Genomic DNA, 17,367 nt, shown 5'->3' with positions numbered 1-17,367 from the left:
CAGTGAGTGGTCTTCCCAGTGACTGCAGTTAGATGGTCCACGGAAAACTAAAGCTCCAACCAAGGACAGTATGGAGGGGACGACATGAGACTTCATCCTGAGAGTCTCAGGGACAAGAGATGTATGGGGCCATCTTGAGACCCATCTAAAGGGGCTGGAGCAAACCCTGGATTTCTACGGGATGGGAAGGAACTGAAAGCAACCAGTAATTCATGCAGAGCAGTCGGGAAAGATTTCAAATCTGAAGAAGGCAAATACTTTGTGTTAGGCCCTTAAATTATCCAATCAACTAATAAGTATTTATTGTTTTATTATATGTGAAATCCTGTTGGGTACTTTGAAAACCACTTAGCTCCCTTTAGTTCATTCAGGTTAATATCATTTCCCCTGCCTAACACTATGCCTTACACATAGTATGTGCCCCCAAATATTTTCAATTTAATTATTCTTTACAAGATACTTAGCACCAAAGGATGTGGCATTTTCCCAGTGTTGACAACACTTCAGCTGAAAAATCTCCATATTTAAAAAACGTGGTGCAATCCCGAATGGAGAGTGATTATGGTCTCACTTGTATTTAACACTGTAAAGTGTTGCTGAATGGTCTAACAGGAGAAAACAGAATTTAAGCCAGAAACATAAATGGAGTTCTTCTCACCAGTCAACACTAAGAACAAAAACTGCCGACCGGAGGCCTAGACTTGAATCTACCGCTCTCACTCACTAGACCTCGGGCCTGTATTTCCTCTCCTGTGAATAGGGATGCCAGGGTGGCTTCATCAGAGTGTCAGGGACGCTCAAAATGATAACACACAGTGAAACACTGTAAACTCTGAAGTGCTTCACCCGTGCAAGGTCTTAATAATAGCAGCAGTTTAACATTCGTTGACAGCCACATGCACAGCGCTTGAAATCTATTCTCTCAGTCTTCACAACTATCACAAGACCTAGCTAAGTACTGTTATTCCCTCCGTTTTATAGATGAGGAGAGTCTGAGAGGGTTAAGCATCTAGTTCAACCTGAACCAGTAAATCCTGAATCTTACCCCTAAACACTAAGCTGCCTTTTCCGTGTATTGTTATTTAATAGAGGCGCTGAGATCTCACACGGGCTCAACGAACGTGGTTCCGTAAATTGCTAATTTAAAAGCAAATGCCTTCCCACCCCGGCTCTTCCACGCGGAACGCCTCGCCCTTTCTCGCCGCACCTGACGCTCGGTCTCCCAGCCTCCGGCCCTCGCCCACGCTCCTCCCACTCCGCCCACGCCTCGGCGTTTCTGCGCAGGCGCCGGGCTGTCTGCGCAGGCCCAGTGGCCGAGCGGCGCCGGGGGACCTGTCAGTCCGTCCTCACCCAGCCCCACCCTGCTGAGCCCCGCCTGCTCTCCTTCGCGGCTGAGGCTGCTGCCTGCGGGAGAACTGGAGGATGAGCTGAATCTCCGCAGTTGTTAAACGTGTCTCCAGCGCTAACCACAAGGTACTTTGGGTCTGGCCGGAAGCCCCCTTCCCTGCGCCCACTCCCAACTCAGTCTCTGGTGCACTCCGCCTGTCCAGCAGCTACCTGGCTCTGCAGGGAGGCGGCCGGGCCGCCGGAGTAAGTAGTTTGTGTACGGTTACCATGGAGACGCCGGCAGGCCGACCGGGAGGAGCGGGCCGGTGGGCCAGCGGGCTGGCAGGCCGACAGGCGGGCAGGGTGAAGATGCTGCCGCGCTCTGCTCTGGCCTGGATCGGTGGAGGAGGGGGCATTGCCAGGAGTCGGGGAGCCTCTGACCGCGCGGGAGGTGAGGCTTCCACTGCAGGTTCACCGGGGACCCCTTCTGTCCTCGCCTTTCTGTCCCTGGATCGGGGAGAGAGGTGATGACAGTGAACTGTGCTTGCTCTCGGGGTCGGGTCGCCGATGTCTTTATTTCTACACGCTGAGGTTTAGCCAAGCGCGTGGTGCTTAGCTGAAACTCAATACTATTATTTGTTGAATGAGAGAGTGATAGACAAAGGGACTTTGTTTAGGCAGACAGTGACCCAGCCAAAGTCACACAAATTGTACTTGGGCTCCTCTAGGCAACAGGTAGGGTCTGAAATAAATAAGCGTATGTGTAACAATATACGTTAAATATATCATATTACATATAATGTCTTTTATCATCCATTCCTACTAGTGTCACAGCAGACCTTCCATCTCATCCTGATTTAGAATTATTTTACGTGGTAGAAAAGTACCACACCTTATTTATATCCTATTTTGTGGATTTATAAAATTCTGCTTGTTTTGACACAGCTGATAGTCAATAACATACTTAAGATTCTTTTTTCACAAAGCAGAATACCCTGGTTTAAATTTTAAAACTTATAAAATATATTAAAAAAAAACACTGAACAAATGGCATTTACTTTCTTTTGCAGTTTCTTTTTTGAAATGCGACTTTTCATTCATGAGAAAATTAATTGTTGTATCCTTTTATCACATAGCTTTGGGACAGTAGTTAACATTTTTTAAGGGCCAGTCACCATGCTAACCCACTTTATGTTAATTACATCATTTAATTTTCAAAACAGTCCTATGAGACAATTACTCTTTACAGCATGCTTTTTTTATTTATTTTTATTAGTTGGAGGCTAATTACTTTACAATATTGTAGTGGTTTTTGTCATACATTGACATGAATCAGTCATGGATTTACATGTATTCCCCATCTCGATCCCCCCTCCCATCTCCCTCTCCACCCCATTTATAGGTGAGGGAACAGAGGCTTAGAGATGTTAGAAACCCTGCCCAAGGTTATACAGCTGCAAATTGTTAAGAATATTTGAACTTTACTCGAGTATCTAAGCATTTAACCACTGCTTGTTTGGATGCTCATATTATCACAAAAGTCATTCAGAATCATGGTAAATCATTTGATTTGCAAGAAAAAAAAAAAAAAAGAGTATGGAGATGACAAGTCTTTCTCCTATTGCAAACATCCTGATAGCGCAGTGTTGCATTTAGCAAGAAGGCTCTGTTTCAGATGACTGTTTACAGCAGAGGTAAAGACAGATGTTTATAATTAGGTATAAACTTATAAATGATGACTTACAACCTTTCCCCTAACCAATAAGAAATACTTTGTTTGAAAAGGTCTCCAGTTTCAAATTTCCTTCTGCTGGTGGTGTTCATCCCCTAGAGTTTCTGTGGGCATCATAAACTCAAGACAGTGATGCAGGACAGAACTCAGCTGCTACTTTCCCTTTGTAGTCCACATCTCCTTCTGTTTTCTTTTAAAAGGTCACCTTGCCCTCCCAAGGTTTGCATGTCATCTCTGTCCCCTTCCTGCCCTCTCAGATGCCAGATCCTGCTTCTCATGGTTCTCACATTCTTGGTGTCACTTGTTGTCATCTCTCTTCTTACCTCTGTTTCACCTTTACTCCTATACTTCAGGCTTTTCATACCCCATCCACTAGTCATGACATTTATCAAGTCTTACTCCATGCTGGGCAACTCAAAGCGAAAGCAAGAAAGCAAAAAGGGGTTAAGTTTGATCTCCTATTGCCACTTGAAATAAAGCCCCATATGCTTTCTTAATCCACTCTTAACAAATGCCTCCAGTTCAGAAGCCATGCAACCTTCATCTGGACGTTTTCTAGCTAGGGTCTGTATTTGGAGTCCAGTTATTATGCACATGCCAACTTTCAACTGCGCTTCTCATGGAGAACAGGCTCTGAGTCTGGTGGGGCAACACCAGGTGCATAGGCAGTTCTAACCCGGTGAGGGAGGAGGTGTACTGATGGAGGCCACGAGGGACCTGGTGGAGCATGCGGGAGGGACACCTAACAGGCTGGGAAGGTGGGAGAGGCTTGTCCAGGAAAGCTTTCTCAAGGACCTCTAGGAGGTAGCTGGGTTATATAAAAACTGCCTGATTTTGTCCCTTCTAGTTTTTTCCATCCTGCCCATCCCTGCCATCATTTCATGCCACAACATCTTTTAATTTGCTTATCAGCTTTTATTTACTTTCTTGACCTGCCATTAATTTCTCTCCCTGCTACGACTCCAGTCTTCATTTCCAGGGCTGCTGCTTGTCCAGCACACACCTGGTGTATCCTTGATACTCTGCCTTGGCTGGAAACTCGTTGACTTGCCTGGAAACTCCTCCTCTACTCCAGCCTCAGTGTCAGCCATTGTCATTTGCTCAAATTCAGACCATTTTCCAGAACCCAGCTCAAACATCATCTCCTCCAGGAAGTCTATCTGACACCCCCCAATCAGAAATCTTTCTCTTTCCTAATCACATGGTAGTTTATTTTTATTTATTTTTTTGCCCCCATCAGTTTCTACCTTGTATTAAAAGCATGTGAGCATAAGCAGGGTTGATACTCAGCTGGTTCACACCGAGAAGTCTATTCTGCTTGTGAAGACACATGCATGTTTCTGTATTGGGGTGTAAGTAGCTGCAGCCCCGAGGCCTCTGAGTGCCCCACCTTCCACCACCCAGTCTAGTGGGTAATAGTTTGAATATGTTCAGCTCTGGGAACATGTGTGCATGCGTGCAATTGCTTAAGACTTTATCCATCTCACAGAATTAAATGAGATGATATACTTGAGAGTACTTAGCACACTGCTTGATATTAAAGTATATGTTGAACGAGAATTAGTGGTCTTTGTCTGAGAGTGAAGACAGTGTTTATTCCTGTCTGTATTCCCAGAGATCCAAATAGAGGAAACAGCTGAATGGATTTGTTCCAGTTGTCAGGAGGATTTTTGTAAAGTTAAAATTTCTGTAATACTACTGTGTTATGGCTCAGGCATGCTTTATTGTAATAGACAAATGGATCATTTTTTAAATTGGCAAAAACCATCTCTAATAAGAATTTGTAATTTAATAATTATAAAGGAAATACCCCCTCAAACCCACTTCTAACTCAGTTCACTTGCATTATCGAACATTTCCGTGTTTGATTTGGTTAATACTATACTAATATTGATATGATAATAGATTAACTGTGCAGATAACACATTATTGAAAGGGTTTCTCAAAGTGTAACTGCTGAAGTGAGAGTTGCAGAGGAGAAGAAAAGGGAGAAAGTCGGGTAAGAGTTGATGGTAAAAATTTACAGACAAATAGGTTTTTAAACCCATTACGTACATCGTTTCCACTGGTATTATATATATATATATATAAGCATTGAATATTTTTTAGTAAAGAGTCTATCATATCATATTAGAAATAAATGTACCAGGTCTGCTAGTTTTTGTTAGTTGTTCTAATGTACATAATTCTGGAGGCCTTGCTTACATTCAAATGCCTGTATCGAAAATTTCCAGAATAGTATTGCTTATCTAGTAATTTTTTTATTGTTTTTACTTCACCCTCTGGCCTTTCCTTGTGAAAAGAACTGCATATTGTTTGTAATTATCATTATATTCTTTTCTTCAAAAACTCTTAAGAGTGGATAGAACTAAACAAATGTTCTTGTTGCCTGTTGTTAAATAACACCTTAATGTACAGAATCATAATATGGTAAATCCTCTTTGGTTGTCTGAGGAATCACCTGTTGATTCTACTTACAGAAATAGATGGTTTTCAGTTTCCTTGGATATATTTCACAAACCCCCTTTTTTTTTTTTGCAGAAGTTATTCTAAAATTGGGTAACCGAAATATGTGAATAATTTTACAGACTTCAGTCTCCCTAGAGATACAACATTTTCAGAAGATTGGTTTTTCTTTTATTTTAAATGAATGAATACTTAATACCACATACTAATTAGAATCAAGTTTTTAAAATCTCAACTATTTTAAAATGTAAAGCTGTCACAGTTGTGTTGCCAAGTTAGCCAGGCCTCTGGGGCACACAAGCATTTAAGAAGAATGTGTAACCTCAAGGGATGGGATGGTGGGGTGGGAGGGAGGCACAAGGAGATATATGTATACTTATAACTGATTCACACTGTTGTATGGCAAAAACTAATACAACATTGTAAAGCAATTATACCCCAATTTTTAAAAAATTTAAAAAGAGGGGTGTGTATCCTCATGGCCCTTGTGCGTGACTGTACCTCTTTCACTGAGGGCAGTGTCTTGGGAAAAGATCATTTGATATTTTGTTATTTATTCATGTAGGACATTAACTCAAATTGAAGGCAATTTGAATCAACTCATTCAGATATATCATAGGTGAATGTAAGGCTGAACCTATCTACAATTATAAAAGCTAGTATAGTTTGGATAGAGACCGCATCTGACTAACCTTAATCTTATACTGGCATTTGGTGTGGAGGGCAGTGGGAAAGAAAGGGAAACATCAGTTAAGTAGAACCATGTACTTCAGTTAACAGAACCCCCCTCCCACCTTGCCTGTGGATCTCCCATCTGTAAAACGATTGGAGACCTTGAGATGATTTTCCCTTCCTAGGGTGTCTTCTTTCGCAACTTACTTTCTTTCCGTCTAGGTTTAACTTCAGTCTGTGTCTCCTCCCTGCTTGTAATTCCCTCAATTGCATGTATTCCCTAAGGCATCACTGTGCACATTCATCCTGATCTTCAAAGTGTAACTGCCTGGTCGATTTTTAATTAAAAGTTGTGATTTTTTTTTCCAAGTTTAATGTACAGGAATGGTGTAAGCATGTATGGGTAGGTTGGAGGACTCCTTTCTAAATGACTGGATGAAAATAGTTGGTGTTTTGTGCCCTGTATGTGCAGGGTGTGGTGTCTTCCTGAAGAACATTGCACTTTAAAAGGAAAGATGCTGTCTCCAAATGATAAAAAGTTAGAAAAGCTGGATCCATTTTACCGACCTTCACTGTCCAAGCAGAAGACCAGTGCAGAAATCATAAGTGAAGCACGAAATGCCTTACGAACTGTTAGGACCCAAAGACCATTTACACCACGGGAAGACCTAAGAAAACTATTTGGGCCTGCATCTTCAAGAACACCAGAAAACAGACCTCCATCCTCCTTCAGGTATTTAGCTCTTCTCTTGTCTGTACACTCAAATGTGTATGTGTCACCAGATGACATTTTCCCTTAATTCTAGGTTTGGATAGTTGCTTTGTTTGACTTCTGCTAATTATATCACTTATCTGTCCAAGATTTCTAAAGATAATTCCAGACCTTGGGTCCAAGGAGCTGGCTGTGGTTGGAAATGGTTAATAAGGGTTGTTATACCAACTTTATAAAGTCGTGTGAACAAAGCTTTAAAAAAATTACTATATACCTTCCATTTTTTAATTATTCACTATTTTTAGTCCTCCTAAAAGCAAGAGAAGAGTTATTAAAAATGTTTGAAGTAACTATGGTTTTTAAGAATTTTGTCTCCCTCAAGGCTTATGCGCTGAATGCTTTTACTTGTTGTGGAGTTAGAGTTAACTAGCGTATACTAGAAATAAAAGAAATGATTATTCACAAACTTATGTTTCTGTTCCATCTCCTGTGCTAGCGTCCATGCATCAAGTTTTGAGTTCTCTGATTCCAGGCCCATCTCTGGCACACGTCTCAGTCCACTGGAGCTTGTGAGTACTTTATATTACCATGGGTGTCGTGAAATGGAATTGGCCACAGTACTTGGAATCGGCACATATATTCTAAGAGGATGATCACATAGACCTAAATGTATTAATAATTTAATATGAAATCAAATTCTTTTATGTCTTTCCAAATATAATCGTTAGTACCTAATGAAACGCTTTTATTATCCACCAATAGTTTGATAGGGCTTCCCAGGTGGCTCAGTGGATAAAGAATCTGCCTGCAATTCAGGAGATGCAAGTTTGATTGCTGGTTCGGGAAGATCCCTGGAGGAGGGCATGGCAACCCACTCCAGTATTCTTGCCTGGAGAATCCCATGGACAGAGGAGCGGGCAGGCTACCGTCCATAGGGTCGCAAAGAGTCAGACACAACTGAAGCAGCTGAGCATGTACACACTCATAGTTTGATAACAAAGAGGAATTTTAGAAATATATGAAAACTGGCAAACAGAATGTTTCACAGTATTTTTAAAGTTATGTGCATGTATTATGTTTTTAATAGTTATGTACACAAATAAATTATAGACACATGTACATAGAGTCAAAAAAAAAAAAACCAACAACCCTCCAGCAGTCTCCTGTCCCCTTATTTTTCATTCTCCACTCCCCAGTGGCTTTCATTTTAAACTCTATTGGCACATTTTTTTTTTTTTTTGGTGTTTACATCTAGATTTTTAAATAACGCAGTGTCTTGCTGCTCTCTGACTTGAAAGCTTGAGGAATTATCTAATGACTTCCCAGTAGGAAAGAGGAAGATTTAACTCTTGTCTGCCTCCAGCGCCTCCTCACAGCACATTCACCGTTTCTGTCTCTGCTGCCGCTCACTATATAGATACAGCAAAATTTTGGTTAGAACCCTTTTTTCTGACTGTGATTGTATAAATTCTGTTTATAGCTGAACCTTGAACTAATGATTGGTGAGGATTACTTCTCCTTATCTGTACCACTTTTTGTCTTCCCCAGTGTTAATAGTTGCCTTGCTTTAATAGTATTATATTATTATTGTTTCAGTTCTAAATTCTTCAGGCCTTAATTTCCTTCATATATTCAGGCACATGAGATATTTTTTTGATTCATCTCCTTGGAGAACTTTCCACAATGCCTTCCTGGAACAGTTGTCCTGGCATCTTGCACACAGCTCGCTCCTGTTTCTAGTACTGGCTTCCCTATTTCCTGTATCCCAAGTCCTCCTCTTTCCTGATTTATTCTTACTTTAGCAGAGTACTCCCTCCAACAGCTTCTCGAGAGAGGACATATGGGACACAAATTATTTGAGACCTTGGTTGCTGCTTTTTCTCTTTGGAAATTTGTAGGATTTTTCTTTTTGCTCCCAGTGTTCTGAAATGTTCTGTTACTGAGCACTTCAGATGTAAAATCTAGTGGCCTTCAGCTCTGGGAAATGTCCTTGAGTTATTTTGATGTGTTTTCCCCTCTTGTCTGTTCTGTTTGCCCTTTCTGGAATTTACTATTCAGGTGTAGGATCCCCTGGACTGGCACTTCAGTTCTCCTATTTTTCTTTTTTCTGTTTCCCATCATTTTTTGAATGAGACTTTGTCTTCTAATCCTTTTGTTGGGTCCTTTTCAATTCTAGGATGGTATTTCTAATTTCCAAAAGCTTTTCCCCTTCTAAATTATCTTTTTCTTACGAATGGTATTCTGTTCTTATTTCATGGTTGTAGCATCTTATTCAGTTGCTCAGTCATGTCTGATTGTTTGCGACCCCATGGACTGGAGCACACCAGGCTTCCCTGTCCTTCACCTTTTCTGGGAGTTTGCGCAAACTCATGTCCATTGAGACAGTGATGCCATCCAGCCATCTCATCCTCATCCCCTTCTCCTCCTGCCTTCAATCTTTCCCAGCATCAGAGTCTTTTCCAATGAGTCAGCTCTTTGCATCAGTTGGTCAAGGTATTGAAGCTTCAGCATCAGTCCTGCCAATGAATACTCAGGGTTGATTCCTTTAGGATGGACTGCAATCCTTGCAGTCCAGGGGACTCTCAAGAGTAGCATCTTTTCTTAATATATTAATGGTAGTTTTGGTTTTTTAATTGTTCTTTTAAAACTTCTGTTGCTTTTGTGATGTATATATGTGTGTCTTCAACAACTGAAATTTATTTTCTCACAGTTTTGGAGATTAGAAGGCCAAGATCAAGGGGGCAGTGCTGGTGCTTTCTTGAAGCTTTTCTCCTTGGCTTATAGATGGCCGTCTTTTCCTCTGTGTCTCTGTTGCAGTTTTATATTTGTCTTGGTCTCTCTTTTTTCTTATCAGAGATTCTCCTCTGATAGCTCATGCTGCTTATTTGGCTGTTCTTATATTTTGGCTTATATTTGGCTGTTCTTATTTGGCTTGAGAGTAGAAGCATGTGGAACGGGTTGGTCAATCCTTAGCTGATACCTACCTAAACCTACATTTAGCAGGGTTTGACTGGGCTTTGTTGTTTATAAAACCCCCAACAACATATCTGTTTAGGGCTTTCCTTGTAAGCTAGTCAGTTTTCTGTTAAGTTTTTCTTGGAGGATAAAGACTGAGTGCTGACTATTGGGCTGTAGTTGTCCAGCTTTTTATACCAAAGAAAGAGCCCAAACAAAGACATCAGTTATGGGGGCAGTTTCCCTGGCTCATTGCACGCGCACTGAGTTGCTTCAGTCATGTCCGACTGTTTGTGACTCCATGGACTGTAGCCCGCCAGGCTCCTCTGTCCATGGGATTCTCCAGGCAAGAATACTGGAGTGGGTTGCCATGCCCTCCTCCAAGGGATCTTCCCAACCAAGGAATCAAACCTGCATCTCCTGCACCGGCAGGCAGGTTCTTTACCACCAGCGCCATCTGGGAAAGCCCAGGCTCGTTAGTTACCAGGGAAACTAGCAAAGGGGCATGCCCATCACTGCCAGTTTGATAAGCTATCAGGTGGAGATATTCTGATCTAAAGATTAGAAAGGTCACCAGCTTGGAGGGAGCAAGTAGGTAGGAAGGTTTGTCGTGTGAGTGGAGTGCGGGTAAGATAGATGCTATTCTGGCAGGGGACGTAGAGAACAGTCATCTTGAGTGGCCTGACCGTAGACCAACTCCCAGGAGCCAAGAGAAAGAAGGTACGAATGCCTAGTATTCAGTGCATAAACATCCAATTAATATCTATGTTTACATTAAGTACCCTGACCCTCAACAGTGCCTGGTTAGCCAGAGACACTGTTTTACCCTCTCTGAAGGACAAACCTCCCATCTGTTCCTGGGTTCAGTAGCCTGACTGCCTGCAGCTGGGAGGGAAGCAGTTACCTAGACTTTCAGCCAATTCTTATTTCAGATGCATTTTTTCAGGCAAATATTTCAGATATTTCAGTACCTGGTGATACCAGTTCCTTAGACTTTCACAGAATTAGAATGTCCGTCAAGCAGCTTCTCAATTTTTATTGCTGTTTATGTCTGCATGCTTGTGAATGTATGTTTGTGCGTATGCATGTTTGTCATTGGTGAACTATTTTAAAGGAAGTTGCAGTCCTTATAAGACTTCATCCACAAAAATTTAAGTGTGCATCTCATATAAATAGGGACAGCCTCCCATACAACCACAATGCTATCATCAAAGCACAGAAAGTTAACATTATTCAGTAGCTATTTAATGTACAGTTCATATCCGAATGACCCCAGTTGTTTCAAAATGCATCTTTTATTCCCAAATACTCATCAAAATGCCTCTGTGAGGAAGACTGTACTTGTTCTTATATTGCAGATGACAAAAAATAAGATACCAAATTAGCAAGCATGAACCAATGTGCAATAAGTACTTTGTCAACCATTGTTGACACATGTCTTCTTGCACCTACAGCCTTGGAAACCACCTGTTTTTGAAGCAGCTACAGCAAGAGGGCCCCTTGAGTAGTCAGTCTGCTGTGTTGCTAAGTGGTTCTCCATTCTACAGTTCTGCCATTTGACTCCTATGATTTGTTTTTAATATTGCTGTAATTTTGGGGGACTCACTCAATTTGGGCCTACTCTTTCCTACAAATCTCAGTTCCTAGAGTTCACTTGGTCCCTGTTAAGCAGAGAGAATGTTGGCAATTGCCCCTGTTTAAGGTCACTGCAATTAAATTCCTTTACTGTAGAATGATTGGGTGCTATGTGCAAAGTCAAAGCAGGAGAAGAGTAACTCTGTTAGTTCGAAAATTTTTTTTTTTCTTATACTGAATTATGTAAAGGTTTTTGGGCATATTTCCTTTCAAACAAGAAACCTTGGAGCTCTTAGTCAAAAAAAAAAAAAAAAAACAACTCTGAAAGTGACCTCATAATTACCTCCCCTTCCACTTTCTTTGCCCCTTTCCACATCACCTTTTAAAGAATTCTTTGGTGCTGCAACCACTAAATTAACAAGCAGGAAGGAGATCTGGGGCAATGGGAGCCCAGGGAAAGGGAAGGGAGTAGTGACCCCTGGAGGGTGGGGGAGGGGTGGTGCCTACTTGAGTCCCTTAAGGATGCAGTTGCTGAATTTGTTAAGATCTCAGCAATTGAATTTCAGCCCTTTTTTGATCTGGGACATGTTCTCAGGCTGGTTTGCCTTTTGATAATTCCTCAACCAGCAGTCAGGCAGGGAAGAGGGACCTGGGAAGAGCAGCCCATTCCAGTTCCTGCATTTAACAAATCCTCTCAGCCCTTCACACTTGCACATTGATCCCTCTGTCTGTTTCTCCCCTTCATCTGTCCTGTGCTCCCCCGCCCCGCCTCCACCACAGCCTTCAGCAGGAGTGGGCTGCCTGCACTCAGGGCACACTGGGCTTGGCTCACTCACCAGGGTTCCTATCAGGAACTGTAATCCTATAAGTCAAGGGAAAGAAAGTGAAGTCACTCAGTCATGTCAGACCCTCTGTGACCCCATGGAACGTAGCCTACCAGGCTCCTCCGTCCAGGAGTACTGGAGTGGGTTGCCATTTCCTTCTCCAGGGGCTCTTCCCGACCCAGGGATCGAACCCAGGTCTCCCTCATTGTAGAAGAGACGCTTTACTGTCTAAGCCACCAGGGAAATCAAGTCAAGGGAAAGCACTGCAGTGTGTAGTATGCCATGAGCATTTATACACACCCACTGTGTGTGTGACCTGCTATGTAAGTGAGCCACAAACAACTTTCTCTTAGCATCTCTCCCCTTTCTCAGAGCAGTTCTGAGGCATGGGGCTGTTGTGTGGTGGTAGTTATTGCATCACTATTGTCAAAACAGAATTCTCCTTATGTTTATGAAACTTACAGGACCTAGTTATTTGAGCTCCAAGTTGGGCTCCCCTGGTGACTCAGTGGTAAAGAACCCGCCTGCCAATACAGGAGAAGTGGGTTAGATCCCTGCATCAGGAAGATACCCTGGAGAAGGAAATGGCAACCCACACCAGTATTCTTGCCTGGGAAATCCCAAGGACAGAGGAATCTGGTGGGCTACAGTCATGGGATTGCAAAGAGTTGGACATGACTTAGCAACTGAGCATACACCTTTTTATTAAACCTTTTATTGACCTATAGAAAAGACACAGATCATAAGAGTGCAGCTTCATAAATTTATGCAAACTCAACATACCAGGTAACCAGCACTGAAAAGGAAGTAACATGTAGTTTCCAGCACCCCAGAAACCACCTTCCCAGGGTAACCACTGTCCTGACTTCTCACAGCATAGATTAGTTCCAGCCGGTTTCCGTATCTTGTGCTGTGCTTAGTCGATCAGTCATTTCTAATACTCTTTGCAACCCCATGGACTGTAGCCCACCAGGCTCCTCTGACCCTGGGGATTCTCCGGGCAAGAATACTGGAGTGGGTAGCGATGCCCCCCTCAAGGGGATCTTCCCAACCCAGGGATGGAACCCAGGTCTCCCGCATTGCAGGCAGATTCTTCACTGTCTGAGCCACCAGGGGAGCATGCATATCTTTTATAGTATTTAAAAAGTAGAACAAAACTGAATATATATTTTAAAGAGAAAGTGACTTAGGAGCCCATGTGTCCCTTTGGGCTGGGGGAGATCCGGGGTAAGAAAGTGCAGAATGAGAATGTCAAACAGTGTTTTTTCTTTCACTATTTCTGAAACAAATGGTGACATTACTGCAGTGCGTTGCATGCTGAGGGTGACAGAGGAGCCCAGAGGACCTGTGGAGAAAATCATAGTAATAGAAATGCACCCACAATTGCCACATCCAAAGGCTATGTCCTTGGGGGAGTTTTTAATATGTACTTGCTTTGAGACTTCCAAGAGGGGTGAGGGGCGGGTGGGGTGTGCACGTGTGGGTGCTGTGGCTTTACAAATGAAATCACGGCGACTTTCTGAGGTTGGAGATCTTGGACCCCCTTTTCTAGTCTTCATGTAGAGTGGGATTTCACCTTCCCAGCTGGTAATCTGGGGGAGCTAGGTCAGAACTTGGTTAAGGCTCCCCTGCCCCCATGCTCAGATGAGAGTTAAGGCCAGCCAGATGCCTTAAATGTCCTAGACATTTTTGCCTTCTTTGATTGTGTTGTTGTATGACAATAGTCTTTTGGTCTTTAGGAACCCTAGCAGTCTTCTCATCCAGGACAGATCTTAAAATCTGACTTTCCCAGTATTTTGGTTGTACCCCCGTCACTGGCTAGTATCTTGGTACAGAACTTGAGGGAAGTGGAGTTTTTAAGTGAAGATTTAAACCCACTTGCAACATTCTCTTTATTTTAAAATAAAGTGAATTTTACAAGAAAAAAATTTTACCGTTGTGCTCCAAAACAGCCATTTTGCTCCACAAGGTGAAAGAACATTTTGTAGAACCTGGAGTGATAGAAACTGGTGGCTTGTTTCATTTTCAAACCTTGGAGAATTAAAAATGCTCACACATTATATTTTAAGTAGTCCAGAGAGGTATGTGTTTAAATGAGATGAATAATTTAGTAAAGGTCAGTAGTAAAATGGAACTAATTTTTATTATACAAACAATGACTAATTTTTCATTAGGAAAATGATACCTTTTATCAAGGAGCAGTTAAAGGGATTTATCTTGCCATCCAGATATAATTGGGTTATTCTCTTTGGGTAGAAATTCGTGTTGCAAAACCATATTTTCTGTTTTATAAGATCTCTTATTTAGTACCCCCAAACATTTCTAATAGTTAAAGAATCTGTAAAATCAGCCATTTACTTGATCTGTATTACTGTTATACAGACTTGTCAGTCTTTATTTCAGATTTAAGGCACCTGCAGAGTACAGACATTTTGAGATAAGAAAACCTTGAATCGACATTCAGTATTGAGATTATCCTTATGTATTTCATCTTTCATAATTACATGTAAAGCACTTATTTTCCTGTATCATACTCTTAACTTTGTTGTTACTATTAGTTTCATGACTTAAGTCACATTCTTATGAATATTTTGCAGCAAATTAAGGAGACTAAAAAGTGAAAGGACTGTTAAATATAACATAATTTATATTTAAATTATGAGTGAGTGTTGTCTCCTTCAAAATAGACCCCTCTGGATTCAGGCTCTGTTTTCCAGCAAGGTTGCATCAGGGTCTAGGGCCTTAGCTTTTGAGACTTAAAAGTAACCTGGAACCAAATATGGTAAATACATAAAGGGTGAGCAGCTTACATAGGGAGGAGCTAGCATTTCTCAAGCCTCCGTAACAGGACTTGTCTATACTTGAGTGTCCCTGCAAAAAGGGGGCTACTGACTCCATTTGATAGATGGGCAAGCTCATAGAATGCCCAAGTTCACATAACTAGCAAGTGGGATTGATTTCAGTCAATGACTCATCCTGCCTATTATGCTGATTATTTGTTTTTTCTAACTATGTTTAGAAGAATGTATCTCTATAGTCATAAAACTGATTTTTTTTGCGGGGGTGGTTCTGGTTTATGAACCGATTACAATTGCAAATGAACAGAAGGATGTAAAATTTTTTTTTAAAAATGTCTTCATTATTGAAATAAGCAACTTCTTGAGGGAACTCTGATGTAGATGTCTATCCTGTTAATGTATATGAGAAAACCAGTGTTTGAAATGTTGTGTCATATGACAAATGAGCTCACCCGTTCTCCAAATTATCTGACTTGAACGTCACACTGGATTTTTAAAAAGAATTTGTTGATTAATCTGTTGGATTGAGAGTAACTTCATTTATTATGTAAGTGATTTCAGGAACTTTTAACTTGATTATTTTTTGACTAGAGAGCTGGAAGCATTTGCTGCTATGAGATTGCTCTTTCATAAACAGATAATCCAGATAGAGTGGGAGGAAGGAGGGACCATCAGGTGATACTAAAAGTGGGAGTCCAGGCCTCCTTGAGGTTGTGGCCCCAGGTTGGGTCAGAGGTCACTGCCATCTGGAGGTTAGACCCGAAGGTGCTCTGGGTGTCATAGTGATTGGTGCAGGTATGCTTAAGTCTTTAGGGAATTGGAATTTTCCCAGTAATGTCCCTTTTCTAATGGTGGTTGTTGTTCAGTCACTCAGTTGTGTTTGACTGTTTGTGACCCCATGGACTGCAGCATGCCAGGCTTCCCTGCCCTTCACTATCGCTTGGAGTTTGCTCAAACTCATGTCCATTGAGTCAGTGATGCCATCCAACCATCTCATCCTCTGTCGCCCCCTTCTCCTCCAGCCCTCAGTCTTTCACAGCATCAGAATCTTTTCCAGTGAGTTGGCTCTTTGCGTCAGGTGGCTAAAGTACTGGAGCTTCAGCATCAGTCCTGCCAATGAATATTCAGAGTTGATTTCCTTTAGGATTTACTGGTTTAGACTCCTTGCTGTCCAAGGGACTTCTCTTCTCCAGCACCACAGTTCAAAAGCGTCAATTCTTTGGTTCTCAACCTTGTTTATGGTCCAACTTTCACATCCGTACATGACTACTGGAAAAACCATAGCTTTTACTATATGGACCTTTAGAATTTTTAAGATGTAGAAAATAAAACATATCATAAGTCCAAGACTACTACTTGCTCTTTTGTGATTTATTAGCCTAAATTATTTTTTAAAATTTTATATTATTAAAAAATACTTTTGTGTAGTCCAAAATATATAAAGGTCATATTTATATTCCACATAATTCTTGGTTGCCCAGTAAGTGTGTTCTGAACTGAATCAGATCGAACACAAAGATTTGCAAAGTAGGTTAAATGTACTATACCATATTTTATAGTTTCTTAATACAGATTTGTTTGCTGGCATGGGTAAACCTTTCTTTTTTTTTTTTTTCAAATATACCAAGCAGGACAGTAGAGTATTTAATAGGGTATAACTGACGAAAGCAATGAAAAAGTGTCATATACCTAATGGACTGAGATCTGGCATCAGGGGCTGGGGAGAAGCCCTGCAGGAAGCCATGCACTCCTCTGGAAGTGTCAGGGTCAGCTCTGGGTGGTGAGTCTCATTCAAGACAGAAACTCACGCCAATCATTTTAAAAAATCTCTTTCCAGAAACCAAAAGCTCCAGCATCTCCTGCCACAGTGGAAGATTTCTGCCATTCCTTTCCTAAACCCCCAGTGGACCCCGCGAAGATTAGAAGGATAAGCAGTGCCCGGGCGCGTTTATTCAGGGCGGCCTCGCAGGGGGCTCTTCTGCCAGCCAGGACCCTTCTTCCCACTCAGTGTAAGGCCTTTAAAACCTTTAAAATGTAATAGACTTTAAAATCTGAGGGCAAGCGTGTTTCCTGAATTTACACACACGAACTATGTTTATATGATTGTTTACGTTAACTAAGACTTAGTATCGTGCAAAAGCTGGTTAAGAAACATTGTTCGTATATTTTTCTGGGTGTTTATAAAGAATACCTAAATATTAGGGTGTTTTTTTTTTAAATGTTACTTGGTTGAAAAAGAATCTCAGGATAAGTGTTTTTTAGTGAGTGAGTTCACCTACCCTGGAAGTAATTTCTGAATTAGAATTC

General features: G+C 41.5%; 1 protein-coding gene across 3 annotated transcripts in view; it reads left to right on the top strand.

The window, feature by feature from the left end:
* The first annotated feature begins 716 nt into the window (after positions 1 to 716).
* The window catches only part of ARMC2 (armadillo repeat containing 2), a 125,886-nt gene continuing 109,235 nt past the window's right edge, over positions 717 to 17,367 (top strand). The window contains exons 1-4 of one of the 3 annotated variants that reach the window (XM_043890066.1): positions 717 to 1,473; positions 6,669 to 6,929; positions 7,405 to 7,477; positions 16,898 to 17,069. In XM_043890066.1, the coding sequence (XP_043746001.1) occupies positions 6,712 to 6,929; positions 7,405 to 7,477; positions 16,898 to 17,069 (463 nt within the window). In that variant the 5' untranslated portion in view covers positions 717 to 1,473; positions 6,669 to 6,711. Of the gene's footprint in view, positions 1,591 to 6,668; positions 6,930 to 7,404; positions 7,478 to 16,897; positions 17,070 to 17,367 lie in introns of all 3 variants that reach the window. The other 2 variants (XM_043890065.1, XM_043890068.1) reach the window with 2 other exon arrangements.

The sequence above is a fragment of the Cervus elaphus genome, chromosome 28, assembly GCF_910594005.1.
Source record: "Cervus elaphus chromosome 28, mCerEla1.1, whole genome shotgun sequence".
NCBI lineage: Eukaryota > Metazoa > Chordata > Mammalia > Artiodactyla > Cervidae > Cervus > Cervus elaphus.
Note: the sequence above shows the minus strand (reverse complement) of the source record. Positions and strands in the feature narration are given on the sequence as shown.